The sequence below is a fragment of the Gorilla gorilla genome, chromosome 13 (genome assembly GCF_029281585.2).
Source record: "Gorilla gorilla gorilla isolate KB3781 chromosome 13, NHGRI_mGorGor1-v2.1_pri, whole genome shotgun sequence".
In the NCBI taxonomy this organism is placed as follows: domain Eukaryota; kingdom Metazoa; phylum Chordata; class Mammalia; order Primates; family Hominidae; genus Gorilla; species Gorilla gorilla.
This window is the reverse complement of record NC_073237.2, coordinates 40,653,253-40,672,982: the sequence shown is the minus strand read 5'-3', so window position 1 is coordinate 40,672,982 and position 19,730 is coordinate 40,653,253. Positions and strand designations below refer to the sequence as shown.

Below are 19,730 nucleotides of genomic sequence, written 5' to 3'. Positions count from 1 at the left end.
GGTACCAGAGGATGGAGAAGAGAGGAGGAAGGAAGGAGGGGGCCAGATGGTTAATGCGTACAGGGTCACTGTTAAAAGAAATAAGTTCTGGTGTGCTATTCCACAGAAGGGTGACTATGGTTACCAATATTGTATAGTATACTTCCAAACAGCTAGAAGAGAGGATTTTGAACACTCTCAAAGAAATTATGAATGTTTGAGATTTGGAAATGCTATAATACCCTGCTTGATCATTACATAACGTATATAGCATCAAAACATCTCACTGTACTCCACAAATTTGTTCAATTATGTGTTAACTATATAAAAATATATACTACATATAGTAGTGTATACATAATATATATGTGTATACATCATATATAGTATTTTATATATATATATATATATATAATGTATAGAAACGTCTTACATCTTTAGAAACATCTTTCAATACTCATGACCACTGTGGAATTTCTCGGGGACTCTACTTGCTTACCAAATATTTTTAATAGAAATTTTACCACAGTGGAAATCTCCATTACATCCTTCCCCTCAAGCCACTGAAAAGACAATAGGCAGGGGTCAACGGTGAAGGAAATGGATGAGAAATATTAACACAGTTTTTTAGTATCTAGCTATGTATTAAAGAATACCCATGTGTTGTGCTTCTATTACCACCGTCTACCACACTAAAGCTAGAGAGGCAAAGGAGGTGAAGATAAAGAACTCAAATTTATCCCATTTTGCCACATAACAGCTCTAAAGATTCACAAAAGAATAAGATTAATTCAAGATTGACTAGAGGTGAGACGTGAGAATCTGTAAGATGTCTCCTGTGGCAGATGCCTAATATGAAAGATGTATGATTTGTCTAATATTTTCATCTTATAAAATGATAAAATGTATCATTTCATAACAGTTTCATAACAAAACATGACTTTTGTGCTCTGCTCATGCATCTTTCTTTTTAATGGTAAGGGGAGCTCTACTAAGCAATCAGAAATTGCATCATTTGTGTCATAGCCCTCAAGTCATTTATCATATTTTTATCTTTTATATTAAAAAGGTTGCAAAATCCACATGTCAGGGATGTTGTTTTACTTTAAAAACAAAAGATAACATGTTTAAAACATGTTTAAAACGTGTTAAAAAGATGTTTAAAAACATCAGGACAGAGACATAAGAGCAGCCGCCTTTTGTTCTTCACCTTTTTCAACTTATTAAAAACACTATAAATTTCACATATGCTTATCACACTCATTTTGGAAAAGAAATTGAAAAATCTCATCCATCTGATTATCAGTGTTCAGAAACATAAGAACCACCTTCCTAATATCATAGTGAACATTTAAGCAACATAATTAAAATATAATGGCCGTTTGCTATGGATCAATGACAATCAGTTTGTACTTAGTTTTTAACTTGATTTCAGTAAGTTCTCTCTGTGAATCTCAATCTGTAGCTTGAGGAAATATGATTATGAGCCAAGCCCAGGGGCTGGCTCTAGAAGTCACTTGTAGATCTTGGAGAGAATGAGCCCTAACGATTAACGGAATAGCTCAAAGTCCCATGTATGAAAAAGTCAAAAGTGAACTTAGAAATGGCCCAGTGTGACCCCCTTTTTCTCTGCCTTTTACCTCATCTTGCCAATGGAAACCAGAAGTCTAGGGCTGACTTGTCCAATGTCACATGACTAGGTGAGAGTTCAGACTCCTGGTCTCATTCTTCACACTGCCTTTAATATCTTTTACTCATTTCAAATATTCCATTTTATATTTTTGGTTATAAGCTTTGTAAAGCAATTTGGTATACACTATCAATCAAATTTAATTAACATGAAAAATCCACAGAGTCTACCTTCATATATTTTTAGTGTTTAACTTCATATATATGTCTAACTTCATATATTTTTAGTGTTTGAAAACAACTCCTGCAGGAAGCATTAACCCTTCTATCCCAAGAACGTGCTCCTTAAATTAGGTTTTGGTTTACTCTAAAAATTTAGTCAAATCTTAAAAAATACTAAGGAGATTTTCACCTAACTAATATTCAAAATGTACTATAATTAAGGTTTTATCTTTATAACAAGAAGGACAATCATATACCATGTCCTTTCCTTGTTAAGGAACAGAACATAAGATCTCATCACGCTTGGTATTATATCAGTGAAAATGTTTATACACTGACAATGTGAACATTACCATTTATTTTATCATATATTAAGCAACATGATTATATTAACATAAGGAAAACACATTTTAAGATTTTTTCCCCTCTCCCAAACACATATTGTATCTCACTGTTGAAATGCTAACTTAAATACACTCAGGATACTAAAAGATAAAAGTTAACATGACACTGGCTATCCCAGATACATATACTTTTAGAAGATTTTCCAAAGATCCTGTCCAGATCAGAGTACATTAAAGTCCAGTTAAAATATATACTGCCCCCAAAATAGTTTATGCTTTAAAAAGAAAATTTTAAACTAAATTTCATATTGCTGATGTAATAACAGAGAAAATCTAGATATGTAAAGTTGCAGCAGTGAATTATTTACAAGCAGTAATCTTATTATTTTCTCATATCTCGAGACACGATCCATTAAATATAAATCATCTACATAAAACTGCTTACCTGTTATTTTGTCTCTTACAAGCTTACAGGACTCTATTTCACCAATGCTCCCAAAGAGACTCTTTAGTTCCTCCTGTGTCATGTTCTGAGGAAGGTAGTTGACTATTAAGTTGGTCTTGCTGTCTTCTGTGTTCCCAGAGTCAACTGGTGACGAGCAGTTGTTGTTTATGGTGGTTGGACCATTGGCTGTGTTATTGCAAGTTGGCCCATTAGACAGTTGTGTTTCCATGGCAGCAATTACCTGCTAAAAACAGAGAAAACAAGAAATGTCAGAATTCATATTTCACAACCTATTAGAGACTCCATCCAAGAATTTAAACACTTGTCACTAAAGACAAGTCGTTCTAATGAAATTACAACAATGCTTCAACAAAAAGTGTAATACCTACACTAATTTTCACTTCATATTAACCTATTCATCTTAAGGTTACAACTGTATTTTCACATACATATTCCATACATGCATATAAGCACAATTTAAATCTTAAACATTTTCTAGAATCACATTCTGGGTCTATTCACATATCCTTACTCACCTGCAGTGTCCACAGATGAGAAAATCAAGTACCAAAGGGCACAGAATTGAACCCTAACTAAAAATCATACTAGAAAATAAAAGTGCTTAACATGCTACAAAAATGAACGAAAAAATGACCTAACTCTGAAGAGATTTTCAGTTATCCTAAGAGGTTCAATATTCTAAAACTGACAGATATCCATTAACTTAAAAATCAAAGAGCAAGAGTACTTTTAAAAATATAAATTTGTCAACATGTACTGTTTTGGTTACATACTGAAAACGTTTTTGATGGACAATATCTTATCTCTACCATTGGTAAGAAAAAAAAATAGATGCTATATTTTAGGGAGTGGAAAGGAATTGTAAGGTAACTTGGGAATGAGCTATGAATACTTTGTCTAACTGGTAGAATCTAATAGGACACTCTTGTCAACCTTGGCAGCTAAAAATTACCAACAAGGTGACTGATCTACATCAAAATAAAATCCCCAAACACTTCGCTTTGGTGTTTCTCCTTGACTCTGCTTTTTAATGAGAAAAAAGAAAACCTATCCAGTCAATGAAAACAACAATGTAGATATATCAACTTTTGCAAACAGACCAGCCCAAGGAATTCTCGTTTGAGCACATAAGCCTGTTGAAAATGCAAGTAATAGGGTATCTATAAACTCCAAACACCAGATAAAGAACAGAATTGGGGAAAATGGCCTCAAACTGTTCAGGCTACTCTAAAAATCACTTATTAAGCAGTATTAAATCTAGTTTCCTAAAACCAACCCTATGCAAAAGAGTCACAAACCACAGCCCCAAATTTTCCAAAAGCATTTTCCACTAACTACCTATCTTTGGACAGCCAAGACTGTGGTGGAATCTAAAAATCAAAGCATCACTGAAAGGATTATCCTTCATATTGCATACATCTCTCACCTCCACAAAGAACTGCTTCTTAAAACTGACAATTCTGAATTGACGGGATGCTAGTTTTAGGGAAGCTTTAACATAGAAAAGGCAAAGAACTTGAGGCAAAGAAAAAAAGCAAAGTAAAGGGAAAGAGGGTTACAAGGAAAGAGAAAAAACTGTCTTTTAAAACACATATTGCCTAAGAAAAATAAAACGGCACATTAGCAGATAAACATATAGGAAGAAATCTCTACTGCCAGGAGACGTTTACAAAAGAAGGCAGTGTTGGACATATTGAGACTGGTCAGACTGGACAAGAATCAGTGCTGTCATGATAAAAAAAATGAGGCAAAATCCAGAATAGCTTTTGAAATATCCAACAACCTGTAACCCCTCCGTGACTTCATTTCCTTGTCAAAGAAGTGGGAATTTATTCTACAAGCTGCAAGCTGTTTCTCTACGTAAGCTTTCTCAGGGAATACTTAAATGGATGAAGGAAAATAAACCTTTGGAAATCTGTATTTAAAAATCTTAAATAATTCAAGATATGGGTTTTATTATAATTAGCAAATCTATTTGAATTTGAAAAGGGAAGTTTCAGATTTCCTAATTAAACATAACTGTTCTGGTTTGTAGAATATTAGCTGTGGGTCACTCTTTTCACAGCAAAAATTCTTCTGGGGTTAACCCTTGCCCAGCAGTTATGGAAACAATGAGCTACAAGAATAAAGTGGCCAAAGACACTTAAATCACTACTGAAAAGTTTGGATAGGTGTAGAAACTACAAGAGACCCGAATGGGAGATTCGGACTAAAGCTCATTGGGATAGCATTTGAAATACAAAGTGTTCATTGACTGAAATCAGCAAGATTTAGAAAGGACAACAAACACTCCTCACTTAATTGCACATTTATTTCCATGTTCAGGTGGCAAGAATGAGCTCCTAAGCCAACATTCAAGTGAACAGCTGCAGTAGGCTGTGTGCGCTGAAAATTACAGCATCTCTCTGCTATAGGACCATCTGCTCAGAATAAAATGATACTAATGTGCTATATTTTACAAATAATGCATATTCCATTGATAGGCTCAACACAACTGTTCACAGAATGCAAACTCTTTCAACAGTTACTGGGCAAATAATTTTCAGCCAGATTTACAATTTCAACTTTTTTTTTTTGGAGCATAAAGAATTGTAAATAACTTCAAAATTTAGTAACCAAAAAAATACATAGTAAACAGAACGTATAGAATTACGGTAACTTAGTATTCAGACCATACCAAAACTTTTTTTGTTTTTTTAAAAAAGCTTGTCACTCTTTTGAGTCTGCGCTAAATCCTAATTTAGATTGTAAAAAAATTACATACGAGAGCATGGTTCTGATGCTACATACACCACTACAGTTAAAATTGCAATGTGCTTTAAGTCCTAATGATGGCCATACCACAATAGGTTAAATGTAAGAATAATTAGTATGCCAAATGAAAGATTCAAGTGTTTGGTATGGCCTCAGCACTCCTCCAACATGCTAAAAAAAAGTAGCCTACAGAATTTAAGAAAAATCCCACAGACCCCGGTCCAAGGCTCTGCTGCCCACGAACCACTTCTAAGCAGAGAAGCCACATCACACAGTCTGACTGCCATGTTAGTTTGGAGTTGCCGTCTGCAATATGGACACAAAAAGTACCGTATGTTAGATGAGCAAGATAATGCAACAAATCAGTTTGTACAAAATTTACAGTGATTGTATTTATATTCCCAGCACGTCCATGCAGTGTGGCTTAATTGAAATTGAGGCAATTCCAATCTAATCTTTCCAAATTCATTTCAACATGTAGTTTTCTTGCACAAATATAAGCATTTTTAATTAAGAGCCTGATTTTAAAACAGTATTAACTAGTTATCTTGGCATCTATTCTGAAGAACTAATGTAAACCACACCTCAAAAATTTAAAAAATAAAGTAAAATAAAGCAAAATACTGCAGGCTGTCTTATCTCTTAAGGATGTGGGAGAAGGGAGGAAATGTGAATGAAATTTTATAGTGGGAAAAAGTCATCATGCAATTCCTAAGTGATTGGTTTGCATAAAAGCACTCTTTCCCCAAAATATCAGAAAGACATTAAGAGAAGCTATATTTGCCCACACTGTTACATTATACTATAAATGATCCTTAATCCTGGGACTTAAAATTAAAAGTGAATTGAAACCCTGTGAGGTTATTTTGCCACTACAGTCAAACGGTTTCTAACAGTTTCACTGAGAATTGTTCACATATACTAAGAGGCAGTAAACCAGCATCTTTCAATTGAAATAATTGGACCGATAAATAGGATTGTTTGGAGTAATGCTCGCATAGGATGTCAGCTTTGTCCCTGAACGAAATCAAGTGAACATTTTTTAATAGGTAAATTGTAAACCCAGCACGATTTGAAATTAGTGCTGCTATGAGGCCTCCAATATAGTTAATGGGCCATTTACCACTTATTGAAACTTGCCCAAATACCAGAGCCATGATATTGGCACAAAAGCCAAAATTTACTTTTTTTGCCATATATGCAGATGCTTCAAATGGTCAACATAATCAGAAAACTTAGTTTCTAAAAATAGACAGTGAATAACAGAAGAGGTCCAAAAATGTCTTTTACTTATTGATAATTATAAAAATTTTATCCTGAGAGGCAATCCTGGCTGTGATTTACTCTTGATATTAGCAATGCCGCCAGTAACGATGGATTCCACTTTCTGGCATCTATCAAAAAGGGTTAACATACTTTTTTACAGGAAGCCATGAAAATATTTTACTCTTCTTCCGTTCTCCCACTGTAACAAGAGATTTTGGTCTGACCCTATGTTATTTTTCAAAAAACTACTTATAGTTTAAATGAACCTGTGAAAAAGTGCTTTACACCCATGAAAGATTTTTCATAAGAACCCAACTGTAGTTAGACTACATGAGCAGGACCACACCCAGCAGGGTAAAGCAGGCATAAATGTATGTCCTGAATACCCTCAGGAGTTCAATCTAAACATTGCTCACTACATAAAACAGATTTTAATTTAACTGCCTCAGTCCCTTCTATTTCATAGGAGGTGGACACTAATGAGCTAATCTATTGACACCCCTCTTTCTGAAAGCCCCAGGGAGGTGAACAATCACTTTATTGCACCAACTAGATAGGAAGGCTGTGTATGGAAAACGATTCTACTGCACTTTTACATTTCAAGCACCCCAGACAGTCTCTCCGCTTGAGGCAGACACATACCTTTATGGGAAGTTATAAATAAGTTGCTCACATGGCCCTTACCTTTATGCTGGCCAACAATTCAGTTACTAAAAATGTAAAGCTACTTCCCTTCACTTAACGACAGGCAATTCTGCTCTACTCAATCTACCACAGACAACTGGGCTGTGTACTATTTATAGATTCCATTGGCTCTGAAACTCTTCGGAAAGAAAAAAAAAGGCCATATTCCAGTGAAACAGAGCCATTAATTTTAAGGCTTAAAAAAAATAATGTTTCAATATATATTCTCCTCTTAATTTAGACATCACTTGTGCCAATTCAGACTGCTTTTCCTCCTGTTATTATCCAAGTAATAATTTATGAAAAGGCACTTTAGCATAGATGAATCTAGAATATTCTAAACTTTCACTGGGCTCCAAGGTAAAATGGTTGTTACTATGGTGAAAGCGTAGGTTTTATTGGGAAATAGAAGAGTGTCTCTACTTTTATACAAACAGGTACTTCCAAAAAGCCATAAAGACTTCTAAACTTTTTATTTAAATGATCCTTTATGAATTTTAACATCTACTGTTTTCACAATAGTGGAATTCAGAAAATAAATGCTTTATAGCTCATATCTGGGAAGACTTAAGAATTTGAGAAGTCAAACTGATCCAATAGTTTCCTGGTCACATGAGAGAAAAGCAGTCTATATTTTCTAATCTTACAATTAAAAAATTCTGCAAACTAAGGTAATCAGCTTCTTCACTATTTTCAAACCTCTTGCAGACAGCCACCAAACCAGGTAGTTAATCAAAAGCATCTTAAATAGGCCGGACTCGGCGGCTCACGTCTGTAATCCCAGCACTTTGGGAGGCTGAGGTGGGTGGACCACTTGAGGTCAGAAGTTCAAGACCAGCCTGGGCAACATGGTGAAACCCCACCCTCTACTAAAAATACAAAATATTAGCTGGGCGTGGTCTGTAGTCCCAGCTACTCAGGACGCTGAGGCAGGAGAATGGCTTGAACCCAGGAGGGGGAGGTTGCAGTGAGCAGAGATCACACCACTTCACTCCATCCTGGGTGACAGTGAGAGACTCTGTCTCCAAAATAAATAAATAAATATATCCTAACTATATTCTGAGAGTTGTTATTAAGTTCACTCAGTATAATGTTGCAAGGAAGGAAAAAGGTTCCATAGCCTAGAAACCACCTGATTTAGGGACCAGACTTCTGCAGGTTAAAGTCATAGCAGGGCTGCTGAAAGGGCCAATACAATGACCCCTGGTGAGGCTGCTCCTGTTGCTCCAGCCACTCCATTGCCATGGTCACCATCCTGACCTGGGCTCTCATCTTCTTCAGGGCCAGCAAATTAAAGCCTCCAAAAGGTCCCTCTCTCCTCATCCTAATCTACCTTAACACTGTTCCCAGGTAGACTTTCTAAACCCTCCCACAGCTCCCTGCTGCCTATCAAATTAAGTGTAAACTACTAGGTATCAACAGAAATCCTGTACAACTACTTTTATCAGCCCACTTATTCAAGCACCCTAAGATCTGAACTACTCCTTGTCCCTCAAACAGTCCAGTACCTTCACTCTTCTAGCTTTGTTTATGCAGTCCCATCTCCCTTATTCAAGGCTCCATCCAAATCCACCCCATCTCCATTTCAGGGGTTTGTACAAACTAAGCATTGAAAAAGCAAAGGGCAAGAACAGTTTCTTAAAAATTGGAGACTGAAAGAGCAAATCCCCTCCCTAAATGTGTACAAACTTGGTAACTTTTTTTTTTTTTTTTTACTTTTTACAAATACATTTAAACTATAAATTGGCAACACAAATAATCATGAGTGGCTCTAACTTGTTTTTCTATCCCACCAAGTATTTCAAACCAGAAGTAATTATGAAAGCATATTTTCAAGTTTTGACGCACTCCATCAGCCACCCTCATCCACTGAAATCTAAATTCCTATTATATGGTAAAACAAAGGAAACCATGTACCTTTGTGAAAAGTTGTGTATTTTTATTTCAACAATCCATCACACTAACTACAAAACCCTGGAAGACAAGACAAATCCAAGCCTCTGGCCTGCAGGGTTATGGATATGGGCATGTGGAATTTGGGTCCAACTTCAGGAAAATGGCAAAATCAAAGGTAAATGCAAGAAAATTAAACAGATCTTGAAGAAGGCATTTAGAAGCACATCATGATTAAGTCGTGGATCACCAGTGATCTTGATACTAACTAGAAAAGTTTAGGCAAATGGAAACGATAACGTCTCTTAAAAGAATCACGGCTAGAGGCAAAGACAAACATATCTCTCAGGCTGGAAAGGTCCAGCCTGAATAGAGTGAACTTGGTCTCTACACTTATTTGCAACTAGAAGGTTTGAATACCCTGAGTATTCAAACACAGCACACCAGGACAGAATCAGCCCAGTGCAAAGGCCTTCCTTGTGACCACATCAAACCTCTCCCTAAATGCCAAGTTACACACGAACAGAAGACATTTGTCTCTAAAGTTTTAGAGCCAAACGTACAAAACACAAACAAACAAACAAAAAACAAAACCAGGCATCACAACCTTTACCACACCATCCTTTGGGGAACTTGCAGCAGGGACAAAAGCACTCCAAAATTGGTGAAATAAGTCATATGAGCTTATAGATGACAGCTGGGTAGGCAGTCAAAGGGACCATCTGCCCGACACACACCATTCCTATAGCAAATGCTTTATCTTTCCCATTCAAATCACTAAGTGGTATTTTCAGGATATGTCTGTGGTTTCACTTAATTAAGCAAGAGAATAGTCAACCAAGTGCTAAAATCACAAGGCTAACAATGTCAGTTACAGGAACAAGCCATTAGTTTGTTTTCTTTAACTCTCTTCGCTTTGTGATTCCTAAAATAAAGGTTTGTAGCTTTAAATGTCAAAGGATTTCTTCAATCTAGAATCCCTGTCAATTCTCCAGCCCACCCACATACCATGTTAGCTGTCTCACTAGCTCTACGAATTCCTCAAACCCACATTTTCGGCCTTGGGGCTAACAACGGCCCAAGAACTTGCAGAGACAATGCACTGAACAGCTGCACGCATCATAAGGAGAATGTTCTTTGGCAGCAAACACTAACGTTTTTCTGTCTCTTGGCCCTTTATGACTTCTACAGACAAAGTACACAGTCTCCTTCGTGCCAGTCTTTCTGAGGTTTTGTAGTTTGAGAGCTGGCAGGTTTAAAAGCTTTGAGGTTAGAGAGGTAAGATAATGAGTTTAGGGTCCCAAGTCCTTCTCTTCAGTCTAAGTCCATTACAGGTATCCAGTTGAGCAATGGGAAAGTAAAGATCTGGCGAAAAAGATCTGCTTAAGTTTCATGTTTTGTTCATTCATCCATTCAACGAACATCTCCATGCAGCTCCCACAAATTCAGGACAGTCCTGAAGTACAGCAATGAAGCAGCATCTTGGAGTGCTGATTTGCTGTGGATGGTGTGTGCAGAACATATACAAGTATGAACACATAGAAGAAAACAGTACATTAGCAATAAATAAGAGTGCTTTGGAATACATATAGAGAAGAATAAGGGGGGATGAAAATGTGGAGATGAAGACGGGTAGTTTCTAGCATTAAACAAGCAGGCCTCAATGAAAACGTGAGCTTTGAACCAAGGTTTGAAGGAGATATGGGCTGGCTGCTGTGACAGGAAGAAAAATCCCCTTCCCCTCAATGTCTACATCCTACTCCCAGAAGTGTGAATATGTTATGTTACATGACAAGTGGGAATTAAGATTGTAGAATTAAAGCTGCTAATCAGCTCACCTTGAGAAAGGGAGATTATCCTTGGTTACTGAGGCGGGCCTAACATAATTACAAGGTTCCTTATAAGTGAAAGAGGAAGGTGAGACTGTCAGGGTGATGAAGCATGAGAAGAAATCGAAAGGACATTGCTGGCCTTAAATGGGGCCACCAGCCAAGGAATATAGGCAGCCTCTAGGAGCTGCAAAAGGCAAGGAAACAATCTCCCATAAAGACTCTGGGAGGAATGCAGCCCTGCCAACACTTTAATCTTAGCCCACTGAGAACCACTTTGGACTTCTGATGTTCTTCGAAATTTTAAGACAATAAATCTTGTATTGTTTTAAGCCAGTAAATTTAAAGTAATTTGTTAGAGGTCTAACAGGAAGTAAAGACAGCCCCCATGGAGATATCTAGAAGAAAAGATTCTAGGCAGAGACCTGCCAGTGCAAAGCTTGTCTGCTGTGCAGAATGACAAGGAGATAACAGGGAGAGTAGGAGGAGATGAGTCTAAGAGGTAATGAGGCCGGAACACATAGGGCCTTGAAGGCCACCATAACAAAAAAGGAAACTATAAAAGGTTTTCAGCAAAAGAGTAGCATGTGGCTACTGTGAAAATAAATTGTGTGTGGGTGTGCAGGAAGACTCAGTGAGTTTGGAAACAGACCAGTCAAGAAGCAACTGCAGCAATTCAGGTGCAGGATGACGGTGACTCCCACCAGGGTGAAGTTGGGGAGAAGTCATCAGATTCTGGATATACCCAGAAGAAAACACATTATTAAGGTGCTACATTTTAATTACATCAGTACACTGTTGAAATCCATTGTCAAAAAACTGGTTTAGATACTAACTGCTCACATTCCTACAAACCACCAAAACGTTTACTATGCTCTGGACACTAAGAACACAAGATGAATAAGCAAAGGAAGAGATTTTATGGACAGTTGTGCCTTAAAAGAAAAAGAAAATAAGGATATATATATATATATATCTATATACAGATATATATAGGAAACCCAACATACAAAAATTTTGAGTTTATAAATATTAAATCAAGAGTTATTCACTTTACGGTTGGATATTCACTATTCACTTTATATTTGCTACTAAATGAATCCATTGCTAGCTTCTTAAAGAATCAACTGATTCATTTAGGAGCAAATATAAAATCACAAATCAGTAGCTTAAAACATGCAACTACTACTAAACATAGTATATCAGAAAATTGATTTGTAATCTATGTGAGCCCCCTTAAAACTTTCAGAATTCAAAGTAAAATATCTCAAAGCTCTCCCCAAAAGTTTAAAAACAAAGTAGATGAAGATGAGATTAAGTCACATTTTGTAAAATGCGAGTAAACTTTAAAATCTGTATTTTTCAACAGGGTCATTTATATATCTCTACAATAGTGAAGGTTAAGCCATGAGTTAACTCAGTCTTGGTTATAGGCTGGAATACACTAAATCATTACCTTCTGGTGATGAATCATTCCAACCCCATTCTTTCATTCCAACCTAAGTGGACCCAATTAATTTCCATGCCATTATGTGGCAAAAGAATCTAAAAAGGGATATGAGTACAATAAGAATAAAATCAACTACTCCCTCAGTTTTGTGGCAGAGGTTTTGTTCGGTATAGGCAGATTAATCTGAATTGCTAAATTAAGACAGTTAACGTAGTAATCAACACAGAAATTGGATTAACTTCACATTCTTCTACAAAAGTCACAGCTATCAGGAACCCCCTCAGGGTAGTACAAATTGTGAAAGGCTGATTAGAAATCCTCAAATTAATCCCAGTAGTTGAGTATTTTCATTAGGTAGGTTAAAAACATAGCTCCTCTGTTGGATACAGACACTAAAATACTCTGTCATGTACAAACTCCAAAGCAGAAAGAATGACTAATCTTAAAGGGAAAATAAACGACAAGGAAGGTTTATGGACAGAAATAATGTTTTTTAACTCACAAATGTTATAAAGGCCACAACACTCCTCCTGGCCAGTGAGGTTAACATTTTATTTTTCACTGTTATTTAGCAGGACTTAGAGATAGAAAACCAAATGCTACACTGTTTAACCTCAAGCAGCTTACACCGAAAAAAAAAAAAAAAAAAAAAAAAGGCATCTAAAATGTCAACCAACAAGATTTATTTCCTTAGTAATGTTAGGAGGCTACAAATATTTCTATAGAACTTCAGAGAAACTGAAAATAAAGGGATGCCATCCCAGGGCACATAAATATCTTATAATTCATTGATGTATTGTGGAGAGCAAAACAAGGAATCTAAAAACCTTGATCAATACAGACAGCTTCCTTCTGCTCTGAACTGTGGATCATCTCAATTACTGGTATTCACCTATGAAATGTGTTTTTCTTTTCTGTTGATGTGTAACGTCCTGAGATTCCCAAGACATGTATACTTGTGATTTAGAGACACAACTATGATTGATTTACTATGGAAATTTGAGGCATCTTAAAAAAACAAGATTCACACCCTAAGATAGTAACTTTTATTTCCTTTGGTCCACCTCTGCCTCTTGCTCCCCCAAAGACAGCTTTCTTTAAAAACCGACATCCCAGCTAGAACAAAACACACCTAGGTACATCTGTGACTTTTTATGGTAATTAAGTTCCTGGTTATTTATTACATTTCAAGAAAAAAAAAGTGGGGGAGGGGGAGAATTTACATTCAATGCAAGTGTTATTTTTATTCAGTGATTCCAAAGTGAGGAAAGGGTTGCTAAGGGAGAGAAGTATCTCAAGGAAATGTCTTGTTAATCTGCTACATAAGAATGTATATAAGAGTTAATAATGTTTTTCAAAAAAGTTAATGCTAGACACTATAGAACAGGTAAGGCCCTTCTTAGCCTCAGACCTTATCCACTTATATCCACATCAGGCACATACACCCAATTTCAAACAACCCCCTAACAGAGAAAGGGGTCAATATGCTTAGATTGATGACCTCTCACCATCTCACCCAGCATAGAGCTTCCTCTTACTCCTACTTTTGTCAGACTTCCCGCTTTGCAAGTTGTCTTAGTATCATTCAAGTAAAGCACATTTGAAACAAACGCTTAAGGATCTCAAAAAGTAGGTGGGGCAAGTACCCTCATGTTATAGATGAAAAATGAAGCAAGTGTATGAGCATATATGTATATGTATAACCTGTATACACATCATACACACATATTCCCAAGTGTTGATGAGAAACATCTATCCCCCACAGGCTGAAGAGGAGAAGGGAGCACATACGCAATTACAGGCTACATTTTAACAGGAAATTATTCTTAAGACTCAAACCACAAAAGCATTAGCCTTTGAATTATTTCCACTCTAGGAAGGAAAAGAGTAGGTAAAGGTGTCTGTTCTCTTTAAAAGCTTTAATTACATACACATATTTTGTCTGATAATGTCAAAGCACTTTACAAACTCTAAGGTGCCAAGTGAACAGAGGGTATTATCATTATTGCTGGACAAAAGAAGATGTCTCTTAAAATGTTAGCATAGAAAATTTGCTTATCTGGGCCTGGCGCAGTGGCTCACGCTTGTAATCCCTGCACTTTGGGAGGCCGAGGCGGGCAGATCACGAGGTCAGGATATCGAGACCATCCTGGCTAACATGGTGAAACCCCATCTCTATTAAAAATACAAAAAATTAGCCGGACTTGGTGGCGGGCGCCTGTAGTCCCAGCTACACGGGAGGCTGAGGCAGGACAATGGCATGAACCTAGGAGGCAGAGCTTGCAGTGAGTCTAGATCGCACCACTGCACCCCAGCCTGGGCAAAAGTGCGAGAGACTCCATCTCAAAAAAAAAAAAAAAAGAAAGAAAGAAAGAAAGAAAGAAAGAAAATTTGCTTATCTGTCTTTTGGATTAAGCCTGTCAGTTTTTCCTCCCCCCACATCTAAATGGACAGCAAGGCTGCAGAGTCGTGTTGGGAGCCTTTTAACATGGAAAGGAAAGACTGTGGACAGAAAGTACAGTATGCAGACTTTTCCTAATCATGACTGTTAATTCCTGTCCTGGACTGCTGAAGCAGATGCTATGTTAAACTACATTTAGCACAGTCACAAACGGTGACTAAGGAAGTTAAAAATTTTTACTTGCAATGCTGCAATTTTTAACCCCAGACCTCCAAAGACTATGTTTAAATATACAGAGTACTAACAGCCCAAGTACTTCACATTAGAATTACAGCCTTGCCTATTTTAATTTACCTTATTTTTAAAAGTGTGTGACCCCCTCCCCAACTCCCCATAAAAATACACATCTCCCATCCTCTTTGAGCCTGCTTATGCTCAGGCTCTTGGAATTTTAATAAGATTAGAAATTGCTACCTCCTTATTCTTGCTAAGAACTCCAAAGATGATCCAGACATCTTGTACTTATATTCAGATTTACAATACAGAGAAAACAAGAGTGTAGAAATCTAATCCACGATTATACCCTAGAATCTAGATTAATAATATGTACATTATGAGATCACATGGGATCAAGTTTCCACAATTAATGGATCAGGCAAATGACCCATGTATCTACATTCATACAAAACCATACACTCTCCTATCATCTTTCTCCTATCATCATCTTCAAAAATGACCTGAAGTTAAACTGTGGCTTTAAAATCACATTTAATTACAAGAAAAATAGAAAAGGAACTTTCCGAGTATCTTTTGCTACAGTAAAGAAGTTCAGATGATCTCGCTGCCTTCTGCAGAATCCAACGAATCCTACAACTAAAAGTAAAAATAAATGGCAAGGGAAAGAAACTAGCAATTATTGATTCCTCTTTCCATGCCAGTCTCAAGCTAGATATTTTACAAACAAAATCTTATTTAATCCTCTTGTGGAGCGGGCAAGGTGACTCATGCTTGTAATTCCAACACTTTGGAAGGCTGGAGGTGGGAGAATCACTTGAGCCCAGCAGTATGAGACCAGCCTGGGCAACATGGATAAACCCCATGTCTACAAAAAATATGAAAATTAGCTGGGCATGGTGGCATGTGCCTGTAGTTCCAGGTACTCCAGAGGCTGAGGTGGGAGGACTGCTTGAGCCCTGGAGGCCAAAGCGGCAGTGAGCCATGATTAACACCACTGCACTCCAGCTTCGGTGGCAGAGCAAGACCGTGTCTCCAAAACAAATCTTATGCACTATAAGCTATATTACATTCTCTTCAATTTACAAATGAGAATTTCAAAACTTCAAGAGTTCACACAAGTATTAAGTGAGAAACTGGAATTTGAAATCAGTGCTGAGACCCCATCTAGAGCTTCCTAGCTGATCTCTCTATTTCCAGGCTTGCCCCTTTCTCCAATCCTTCCTCCATTCCACAGCTGTGGGGATCTAACTAAAATAATGGTCAGCACTCCACTACTATCTCTTTTAAAGCTCTGCTCACTCCATGTTGCCTATGAAGTAACATCTCAGCTCCCTAGTGAGGCAGCTGACTTGACCCAGCTCCTACCTCTTCATCCACATGCCCAGCACCCCCCCCCCATCATATACACAAGCTCTAACAAGCTCCCAGTAGTTCTTCCCACTCCCAGTGCTTTCCAGTGTCACCCAACCTGTTTTCTCCACCTGCAACAGCCTACCTTTCTTCTCCTGCCTCATGGAAACATCCTCAGCACTGGAAGAGAGCAGACAACACCTCCAGGAAGCCTTCTGTAAACCACTCAGTTGGACCAGATAACTCTGTGTGCTCCTATATGCCTGACTTACCTTTATCTCCCCAGTAAAAAATATCAAGACAGATCGATGAAGAGAATGAATGCCATGAACTGTGATTCAAGGTGGCAAGTAAAAAACAACCCCCTTACTTATCCATGTGGTTTTATGTTCCCTGCCAAGTGGGAAAAATTTCCACTGCAACCCTGTATAGCTGGAGGAGCCAGCCAAAGTCATCTCAGGTTGTTTATAAAGAGGAAGGTAGACTGTCAAGGGGGAAAAAGGGGAAAGTAGCCTGTCAAGTCCTACCACTAACACACACATCTCTTTCCACATATAGCTACTAATTCCATATTGTAAGCTCAAACTTCAAGTGGAATCAGCATTTTTTAATTCCTAGCTACAAGCCTTTGTTAAAACAATATAAACCTCAGGGAGGAACCAGGGACAGGTGTGTTCCATTGTCACCACCTCACAGTTTAAAATAAGCCAATCTCATCACCAATGTGTAAAATCAAGAGGAAACCTGAAGTTTATACTCTCTCCCCAACACAGCCAAGGTCTGGTGTGTAGAATACCAAAAAGAGGAGTAAAGAAACTCCCCAAGGCTAGAAAAGCAACATTTCTGATCTACTGCATGTACCAAGCGCTGTGCTCAGATGCTGGGAAAACAAAGATGTACAAAACCCCACTCATTCCACCCCTCACGGAACTTCTCCAAAACACACCTGTGTCCTAAGAAGGTGTCCAAAGAAGTCAAACACACACAAGGAAACCTTTAAGAACCCACAGCCAGAAATAATCCCTTCTCTACCTGACCTATGCTAAATAGTTTGCTATCAAAAAAAAAAAAAAAAAAAAAAAAAGATGGCAAAATCACTGCTGCTATGGAAACTACCACTTCTAACTTCAATATTTGAGTGTGGACACGTATTTGAGAAGAAATGAGGCATTTTGCTTCCCAGTGTTTAAAGTGCTAAACAATAGGAGACTGTGCACAGCATTGATACTGAACATTAAAGTGGACTTCTGCCTCACTAAGAAAATTTTAAATTATAAAGAAGAGCAGGCTGAAGTTTTCCGGATTTAGAATTGCTCAGAGAGTTTCCGGGTACCCATTTCCTGTTACAACTTCATCCTATGTAAAGTACAAGTTTCTTTAAAAAGAACTCTCAGTAGAGTAGATTTAACATGTAAATTGCTTAGCAGTAAATAGTCTTTAACTGTTGATAAAACTTTCAGGAAGTACCTACTAAGTACCAGGCAATATAGTCTACAGCAGTTAGGACTGCAATCTCTTTCAGATCGAGCTAAAAAGAAATTCTCGCTATCATCCACTACTTTAATCTGAGATGGGTATGAACAAAAAGATCCTTAAACCACTCTTCTAAAGGGAACCATGACCCTGAACCCAAATTTTTCAATTCTTCTGTGAAGAGTGTAGATCTACTCAAACGCCACTCTATCACTCTATCTTAGACTATTTTAAAGAGTTCCTTGACGATTCTGAGTGCCAGTCTCTAGTTGAGAATCACTATAAGGGAAATAGATGGTTTAGAAACGTGCCCTTTCTATACCCTTCTGCCCCACCCAAGCATGCTTTTTACATCCATCCTTTGTCAGGCTAAAACCCAGGATTCACAACAAAGATCTGGAGACTGCAGGCCTTGGAATTGAGTTGAGTCATCAGGACACTATTCTTTATTCTCCATTTCTAAAGAGCAAAAGTGGGAAAGGGGGGGTATCATGAGGTAGAAGCAAGAACGGTAAATTAAAACTGAAGAAAACTTCCACTGCATTGGAACAGTAATTAGACCAAATTTGCCTGCCATCAATTAAGAAAGAACAATTGCTCTGCATCGCTGGCTACCAAGACAGCAGTTATTTCTCTTAAGTAACTTCTTGCTCTAACTGGAAAATGACCCATACTTTTACTTGCCAAGAATAAAGACAGCTGGCCTCCTACATTACAAATTACCAAAATGGAAACAAGTGAATCTTTTTTATCCACCAAGGTTGACTACACATTAACTAAGACCTATTCTAATAAACATGGCCAACATAAACAGCAGCAGCCAGGTGGCCACTCTGAACATTCTTCCTGATACAAAGTACATCATATACCTAAGGGCATGGTGAACAAAACCCCCCAGAGTGGCTATGACCAGCAGGAAGAAAACATTGAGGGGATGGGAGTCAAAAGTCTACTTAAAGTATTAAGCATTCAAATAAATGGCAGAATCCGAGGGCCAGCTTGTAAAAACAAAAAATAAAAAGCCAACAACGGACTCTGCTTAAATAAATCACGTGCGAGGTTGAAAAGAAGGACAAAGGAAAAGTGGCAAGGGATAGACAAAAACAAGCAGATCTGTAACTCTCCTCAACCTCCAGGCCAAAGTTCGGACTGGCAGCTAGAGGGTAGATTTAGCCTCAAAACATGTTATGTGGTTTCTCCAACGTCCTTAAAACAAAACAAAACAAAACAAAAAACAAAAACAGTAGTGTTCAACATTTAAAATTTCACCAATGTAACAATTTCACATTCATAAAACTGTATTTCTGATTTTGCTTAATAAAGTTTGGCAAGAGTCCATATTCCCAGAGCTACTAGCCAGCAGGTTGCCCTATAAATGGGGTGCCTTCTTTCCAGCTCTCCCAACACAGCCTTAATGTTCCGGCCCCTGCAAGGGCTGGATTTTAAGTAAAAGAGTATCATAGCCTAAATGTCAAACGTACTAAAGAGTATATGCTTTTCTACCATGATGGAGAGGTTCAGAATGTCAGAGTACTGGGGGAGGGAGGGGGTTTTCCAAGGTCATCTAAAGTGAGGATCTTTAATTGTAGACCTAATCATCTGTGAAAATATTCTAATGAATATGCATAACAAAAAATGAGGCAAAAAAGCATCAAGTCTGTGTCACTAAACATCCTAATATGACTGCCACAGACATTCAAAGCACTCTAACTCATTTTGGACTGTTTATACTACTATGGATTTGGATTAGAAA

At 37.6% G+C, this 19,730-nt stretch overlaps 1 protein-coding gene across 17 annotated transcripts in view; it reads right to left on the bottom strand.

Annotated features, from left to right (window-relative positions):
• The window catches only part of ELAVL2 (ELAV like RNA binding protein 2), a 161,085-nt gene that overhangs the window by 69,282 nt on the left and 72,073 nt on the right, over positions 1 to 19,730 (bottom strand). For 9 of the 17 annotated variants that reach the window (XM_055350522.2, XM_055350523.2, XM_055350524.2 and 6 more), the window contains one exon: positions 2,620 to 2,863. In XM_055350522.2, the coding sequence (XP_055206497.1) occupies positions 2,620 to 2,863 (244 nt within the window). Of the gene's footprint in view, positions 1 to 2,619; positions 2,864 to 5,609; positions 5,701 to 19,730 lie in introns of all 17 variants that reach the window. The other 8 variants (XM_055350519.2, XM_004047885.5, XM_055350520.2 and 5 more) reach the window with 1 other exon arrangement.